Genomic DNA, 8,558 nt, shown 5'->3' with positions numbered 1-8,558 from the left:
ACTAAATGCTTGGGGGCTCTGGAGTATGGAGGGTTTAGTACGGTACCTACTTTTGATACGAGCCTCACATTCAGAATCACCTACTGAGGAGTTCTCTTTTTGGCAGGTGATGGTGGCCGGCAGACATGAAAGAAGTAGTAGAATCTGTGAACTGAACACCAAACCAAAGCCTCTTTCTGAACGACACCCTCCCATTGATCTCACATCTAAACCACGGCTGGTGTGTACAGAAACATGAAAACCCAAGCTAACATGACTCAGGTCCTTCATCTACATTAATAAAAGCATTATGGGAAAAATAGAGTTTAACACCTCCGAGCTAAACTCTGCTCATCACCATGAAGTAAGACAGCTTCTGATTGGGTTATAGCACTTACTGAGTGACAGGGATACCAGCAATGCCTCATTATTGATAGAAGGGACAATAAAATCAACAATCTGTTTTCCTTTCTGGAGTCTCCTAAGCAGCTTCTCAATCAAACCGGTTCAAATGGTTTGGGGGGGGGTGGGTGACTGAAGTGGATTATATCAAATGGGACGATACCAGTGAGGTTTGTTGTATTAGCCTAACTTTTTTTCTTCATTATAACATAACAACAATAAGAGAGATTGTCTCCATACTAAGAGATGACACTTAAATTAGAAACAAAGACAACAGAAATTCATTACCATGGAAAATGAAAAGTGCAGAAAACAGGAAAAAGAGGCAGGTGATTTACTGTAGTATATTGATTCTCCTAATCTACCTCAGCTGTTCCACTTTAAACCACCTTAGGGGATGTATAAGACATTCAATATCACTTCATTCCTTTTTTCACGCAGCTCATTTCCTCTTTGAAGAGGGTTAGTAAAACATGTGTTTAAAAAGTGAACCTTTAATGGCACAACAATTACATCTGTTGTATTTCAGTTGAATCTTCATGAGAATACAAATTCATTGACTACGCCCTCCTTTCAAGTCAATGAACCATTCTCCCCAAATCAACAAATGCCCACGTGTTCTCCTTGGGAGCCTTTCCTTCATTGAATGGTACAGAAACAAATAAACAAATGGAACCAACTAGGATTCGGCAAACAAATTAAAAACACATCGAAACCACATCAGTCCATACAAAACAAAAAAGGCTAATGATAAAAATCGCAGCTGACTTGCAGGAATGACCAATGACAACGGAGGCTTGGAGTAGAGGTAGAGAGAGAGGTAGAAAGAGAGAGAGAGAGGTAGAGGTAGAGAGAGAGGTAGAGGTAGAGAGAGGTAGAGAGAGAGAGGTAGAGGTAGAAGAAAGAGAGAGAGAGAGGTAGAGGTAGAGAGAGAGAGGTAGAGAGAGAGAGGTAGAGGTAGAAGAGATAGAGGTAGAAGAGAGAGAGAGAGGTAGAAGAGAGAGAAAATAGTGGGAAAGTTATAAAGAGAAAAAGAGGAGTGAGAAGGAGAGGAGGTCCAGTTGGGTAACTAGTATCCCTGCTATAGACATGTGGCAGAATACAGTATATTCGAGCGCATCTTTCTGCCTGGTTTAATTCTAGGACAGGGGGCACAGAATGTATAATAAGGCCGTGTCACCCCTCACCCCAGTCTGTTCCAGACCTCCAGGGTCTCTGCTCCATGACTCACATCTAGGGGGACCACAGTGGCTGGTTGTCCCCAGCCCAGAGTGCTCTGAGCCTGGGGTAGCTCCGTCCCAGGGAGGGCAGCTCCCTCACACAGCCTGGCCTGGGCTAGGGTCCAGTGTTTCACGGGGTCAGGTAGAGTACTGGGTTAGAGAATGAGCTATTGTCTGTTGTTTTGCTCCTGGATGACCGTTGTACTCAGCGCTTTAGGACTGGACTGATCCACTCCTGCTCCTTCTGTAAGGCCTGAAGAACCTGAGGAGAAACAAGGGACCATGGTATGAAACACAGCATGATCATCATTGGAGTTATATACAGTGGGGCAAAAAAGTATTTAGTCAGCCACCAATTGTGCAAGTTCTCCCACTTAAAAAGATGAGAGGCCTGTAATTTTCATCATAGGTACACTTCAACTATGACAGACAAAATGAGAAAGAAAAATCCAGAAAATCACATTGTAGGATTTTTTATGAATTTATTTGCAAATTATGGTGGAAAATAAGTATTTGGTCACCTACAAACAAGCAAGATTTCTGGCTCTCACAGACCTGTAACAACTTCTTTAAGAGGCTCCTCTGTCCTCCACTCGTTACCTGTATTAATGGCACCTGTTTGAACTTGTTATCAGTATAAAAGACACCTGTCCACAACCTCAAACAGTCACACTCCAAACTCCACTATGGCCAAGACCAAAGAGCTGTCAAAGGACACCAGAAACAAAATTGTAGACCTGCACCAGGCTGGGAAGACTGAATCTTCAATAGGTAAGCAGCTTGGTTTGAAGAAATCAACTGTGGGAGCAATTATTAGGAAATGGAAGACATACAAGACCACTGATAATCTCCCTCGATCTGGGGCTCCACGCAAGATCTCACCCCGTGGGGTCAAAATGATCACAAGAACGGTGAGCAAAAATCCCAGAACCACACGGGGGGACCTAGTGAATGACCTGCAGAGAGCTGGGACCAAAGTAACAAAGCCTACCATCAGTAACACACTACGCAGCCAGGGACTCAAATCCTGCAGTGCCAGACGTGTCCCCCTGCTTAAGCCAGTACATGTCCAGGCCCGTCTGAAGTTTGCTAGAGAGCATTTGGATGATCCAGAAGAAGATTGGGAGAATGTCATATGGTCAGATGAAACCAAAATAGAACTTTTTGGTAAAAACTCAACTCGTCGTGTTTGGAGGACAAAGAATGCTGAGTTGCATCCAAAGAACACCATACCTACTGTGAAGCACAGGGGTGGAAACATCATGCTTTGGGGCTGTTTTTCTGCAAAGGGACCAGGACGACTGATCCGTGTAAAGGACAGAATGAATGGGGCCATGTATCGTGAGATTTTGAGTGAAAACCTCCTTCCATCAGCAAGGGCATTGAAGATGAAACGTGGCTGGGTCTTTCAGCATGACAATGATCCCAAACACACCGCCCGGGCAACGAAGGAGTGGCTTCGTAAGAAGCATTTCAAGGTCCTGGAGTGGCCTAGCCAGTCTCCAGATCTCAACCCCATAGAAAATCTTTGGAGGGAGTTGAAAGTCCGTGTTGCCCAGCAACAGCCCCAAAACATCACTGCTCTAGAGGAGATCTGCATGGAGGAATGGGCCAAAATACCAGCAACAGTGTGTGAAAACCTTGTGAAGACTTACAGAAAACGTTTGACCTCTGTCAAAAGGGTATATAACAAAGTATTGAGATAAACTTTTGTTATTGACCAAATACTTATTTTCCACCATAATTTGCAAATAAATTAATTTTAAAAATCCTACAATGTGATTTTCAGGATTTTTTCCCCTCATTTTGTCTGTCATAGTTGAAGTGTACCTATGATGAAAATTACAGGCCTCTCTCATCTTTTTAAGTGGGAGAACTTGCACAATTGGTGGCTGACTAAATACTTTTTTGCCCCACTGTAGTTATACTGTACACAAAGGACCAGGCCAAGATTCTAGTAGTTCCATCACTTGAGCCTTGTAACTTAAGTTGAAAAACCACGATGCCAACTCTGAGTCCCTCTAACTGAAGAAATGTATGTTTTCCAAAAGGTCATTTCAGTTGACTTCGGGAGGGGACCGGTTACATCCAGTCTGTCATCTCACCTGTGCCCATTTCCTGTTCTTGCTGGTCATGTGGACAGCGTGGATGTGCGAGAACAACTGATCGGGGGGGATGTGGTCGGGTAAGCGGGTGAGGAACTGGGCGTTGTGGATGAAGTCCATGCGGGTCAACACGTCCTCGTACAGGCGCAGGATTCCCAGGGCCACCCGGAACAGGAACTCATCTCCGTCACGACAGAACACATCCCACACCCGACACGCCAGGTCCAACGGCAGTGACTTACTGTACAGGGTGAAGATCCTACAGGGAATGAGCGAGAGCGCAAGAAAGGAGACACAAAAAAATATCTTCATTTGGATACAACTTTCCATACTGAAACATTGAGGTACAAAGGAGCCAAATGTTTGAGAGATTACAGACGCCTGGTGTTATTTTCACACATTCATGGACGTGCGTAGTCAATGGAGACAAACACACCAAGCATACACAGATAAGCCCACAGTTATATGCAAAACACTTAACAAAGAGCCTGGTCTGAGAAACAGACTAAGGACAAAGACATATGAACAGAAAATGTCCGTAAATCAGCACATTTCCAAAGTAACTGCAACTGTCTTCTCCTGGGAGACTTTAGTATGGGTCACTAGATTATGATATTTCTGATGTGCAGGGCTGCTATCTTGACTTCCATCTCCCCTCATCTCTCCCTCAGTGTATAAATAACTGATGTGTGAAAACAGGGCGCTCTTCACTGCGCTGTGGTGAGAGTAGGGGGTCGATGTGACCATCTATACAACCCACTTATACATCCTGTCTTCTTAGTAGCACGGCAACAATCTAAAGAGCACAAATACGACAGAAAAAAAACACCTACAACATGTCAATATTGTAATCATATTGTTTTTCACATTCGTAATTGGTACCAGATCTTTGATTTCATTCAGTCTATACCCATTAGTTACCTGAGAAAAACAATTGAGAGAGGGAGTGAAAGAGGGAGAAAGAGAGGGAGTCTCACCAGTCGATTAAATAAATATCGGGGGTCAAGTTATTTTCCTTGAAATGTGCAAACAGCTTAGGTAGGTTTTCATCAAAGAACACTTCAAAAGCCGCAAAGTAGGTCAACATCTGAGGAGAGAGAGAAGAAACAACGGAGTCAGATATATAGACCACACTGCCCTGACACCACTATCAGTCAGATATATAGACCACACTGCCCTGACACCACTATCAGTCAGATATATAGACCACACTGCCCTGACACCACTATCAGTCAGATATATAGACCACACTTCCCTGACACCACTATCAGTCAGATATATAGACCACACTGCCCTGACACCACTATCAGTCAGATATATAGACCACACTGCCATGACATCACTATCAGCCAGATATATATATAGACCACACTTCCCTGACACCACTATCAGCCAGATATATAGACCACACTGCCCTGACACCACTATCAGTCAGATATATAGACCACACTGCCCTGACACCACTATCAGCCAGATATATAGACCACACTGCCCTGACACCACTATCAGTCAGATATATAGACCACACTGCCCTGACACCACTATCAGTCAGATATATAGACCACACTTCCCTGACACCACTATCAGCCAGATATATAGACCACACTGCCCTGACACCACTATCAGTCAGATATATAGACCACACTGCCCTGACACCACTATCAGCCAGATATATAGACCACACTGCCCTGACACCACTATCAGCCAGATATATAGACCACACTGCCCTGACACCACTATCAGCCAGATATATAGACCACACTGCCTTGACACCACTATCAGTCAGATATATAGACCACATCACCCTGACACCACTATCAGTCAGATATATAGACCACACTGCCCTGACACCACTATCAGTCAGATATATAGACCACACTGCCCTGACACCACTATCAGTCAGATATATAGACCACACTGCCCTGACACCACTATCAGTCAGATATATAGACCACACTGCCCTGACATCACTATCAGCCAGATATATATATAGACCACACTGCCCTGACACCACTATCAGCCAGATATATAGACCACACTGCCCTGACACCACTATCAGTCAGATATATAGACCACACTGCCCTGACACCACTATCAGCCAGATATATAGACCACACTGCCCTGACACCACTATCAGTCAGATATATAGACCACACTGCCCTGACACCACTATCAGTCAGATATATAGACCACACTATCCTGACACCACTATCAGCCAGATATAGACCACACTGCCCTGACACCACTATCAGTCAGATATATAGACCACACTGCCCTGACACCACTATCAGCCAGATATATAGACCACACTGCCCTGACACCACTATCAGCCAGATATATAGACCACACTGCCCTGACACCACTATCAGCCAGATATATAGACCACACTGCCCTGACACCACTATCAGCCAGATATATAGACCACACTGCCCTGACACCACTATCAGTCAGATATATAGACCACATCACCCTGACACCACTATCAGTCAGATATATAGACCACACTGCCCTGACACCACTATCAGTCAGATATATAGACCACACTGCCCTGACACCACTACCAGTCAGATATATAGACCACACTTCCCTGACACCACTATCAGCCAGATATATAGACCACACTGCCCTGACACCACTACCAGTCAGATATATAGACCACACTGCCCTGACACCACTACCAGCCAGATATATAGACCACACTGCCCTGACATCACTACCAGTCAGATATATAGACCACACTGCCCTGACACCACTATCAGTCAGATATATAGACCACACTGCCCTGACACCACTATCAGTCAGATATATAGACCACACTGCCCTGACACCACTATCAGTCAGATATATAGACCACATCACCCTGACACCACTACCAGTCAGATATATAGACCACACTGCCCTGACACCACTACCAGTCAGATATATAGACCACACTGCCCTGACACCACTACCAGTCAGATATATAGACCACACTTCCCTGACACCACTATCAGCCAGATATATAGACCACACTTCCCTGACACCACTATCAGCCAGATATATAGACCACACTGCCCTGACACCACTACCAGTCAGATATATAGACCACACTGCCCTGACACCACTACCAGCCAGATATATAGACCACACTGCCCTGACACCACTATCAGTCAGATATATAGACCACACCGCCCTGACACCACTATCAGTCAGATATATAGACCACACTTCCCTGACACCACTATCAGTCAGATATATAGACCACACTGCCCTGACACCACTATCAGTCAGATATATAGACCACACTGCCCTGACACCACTATCAGTCAGATATATAGACCACACTGCCCTGACACCACTATCAGTCAGATATATAGACCACACTGCCCTGACACCACTATCAGTCAGATATATAGACCACACTGCCCTGACACCACTATCAGTCAGATATATAGACCACACTGCCCTGACACCACTATCAGTCAGATATATAGACCACACTGCCCTGACACCACTATCAGTCAGATATATAGACCACACTGCCCTGACACCACTATCAGTCAGATATATAGACCACACTGCCCTGACACCACTATCAGTCAGATATATAGACCACACTGCCCTGACACCACTACCAGTCAGATATATAGACCACACTTCCCTGACACCACTATCAGCCAGATATATAGACCACACTGCCCTGACACCACTACCAGTCAGATATATAGACCACACTGCCCTGACACCACTACCAGTCAGATATATAGACCACACTGCCCTGACACCACTACCAGTCAGATATATAGACCACACTGCCCTGACACCACTATCAGTCAGATATATAGACCACACTGCCCTGACACCACTACCAGTCAGATATATAGACCACACTGCCCTGACACCACTACCAGTCAGATATATAGACCACACTGCCCTGACACCACTATCAGCCAGATATATAGACCACACTGCCCTGACACCACTATCAGCCAGATATATAGACCACACTGCCCTGACACCACTACCAGTCAGATATATAGACCACACTGCCCTGACACCACTATCAGTCAGATATATAGACCACACTGCCCTGACATAACTATCAGTCAGATATATAGACCACACTGCCCTGACACCACTATCAGTCAGATATATAGACCACACTGCCCTGACACCACTATCAGTCAGATATATAGACCACACTGCCCTGACATCACTATCAGTCAGATATATAGACCACACTTCCCTGACACCACTATCAGTCAGATATATAGACCACACTGCCCTGACACCACTATCAGTCAGATATATAGACCACACTGCCCTGACACCACTATCAGCCAGATATATAGACCACATCACCCTGACACCACTATCAGTCAGATATATAGACCACACTGCCCTGACACCACTATCAGTCAGATATAGACCACACTTCCCTGACACCACTATCAGTCAGATATATAGACCACACTGCCCTGACACCACTATCAGTCAGATATATAGACCACACTGCCCTGACACCACTATCAGCCAGATATATAGACCACTGCCCTGACACCACTATCAGTCAGATATATAGACCACACTGCCCTGACACCACTATCAGTCAGATATATAGACCACACTGCCCTGACACCACTATCAGCCAGATATATAGACCACACTGCCCTGACACCACTATGATACTATCAGCCAGATGTTGTAGCAACATAGTAACACATGGTTACAGTTGTGAACAGGGTTCTAAGTGCTATGAGTGCAGTGGTGTATTGTTCAAATCCCTGCTAACACGGTGTGCAGGCTTTTAATCCAACCCAGCACAAACACAAAAAAACTGTCTGTCTGTGTCTGTGCGTGTGTGTGTCTGTCT

General features: G+C 45.0%; 2 protein-coding genes across 2 annotated transcripts in view; both read right to left on the bottom strand.

Annotated features, from left to right (window-relative positions):
- Positions 1 to 1,290: 1,290 nt before the first annotated feature.
- LOC120049571 (TBC1 domain family member 14-like) overlaps positions 1,291 to 8,558 on the bottom strand; it is a 74,964-nt gene continuing 67,696 nt past the window's right edge. The window contains exons 12-14 of the mRNA XM_038995852.1: positions 4,684 to 4,793; positions 3,707 to 3,965; positions 1,291 to 1,863 (exon numbers count right to left, since the gene is read on the bottom strand). Coding sequence (XP_038851780.1) covers positions 1,807 to 1,863; positions 3,707 to 3,965; positions 4,684 to 4,793 — 426 coding nt within the window. The 3' untranslated portion in view covers positions 1,291 to 1,806. The remainder of the gene's footprint in view (positions 1,864 to 3,706; positions 3,966 to 4,683; positions 4,794 to 8,558) is intronic.
- LOC120049572 lies at positions 4,800 to 8,551 on the bottom strand. Its single transcript, XM_038995853.1, has 2 exons — positions 5,511 to 8,551; positions 4,800 to 5,471 (listed from the first exon to the last, which is right to left on the bottom strand). The coding sequence occupies exon 1, from the start codon at positions 8,042 to 8,044 to the stop codon at positions 5,918 to 5,920; it is 2,127 nt and encodes a 708-aa protein (XP_038851781.1). The 5' UTR covers positions 8,045 to 8,551; the 3' UTR covers positions 4,800 to 5,471; positions 5,511 to 5,917.

This window comes from Salvelinus namaycush, chromosome 6, assembly GCF_016432855.1.
Source record: "Salvelinus namaycush isolate Seneca chromosome 6, SaNama_1.0, whole genome shotgun sequence".
Taxonomy (NCBI): domain Eukaryota; kingdom Metazoa; phylum Chordata; class Actinopteri; order Salmoniformes; family Salmonidae; genus Salvelinus; species Salvelinus namaycush.
The sequence above is the reverse complement of the archived record's forward strand: the minus strand, read 5'-3'. Positions and strand labels throughout refer to the sequence as shown.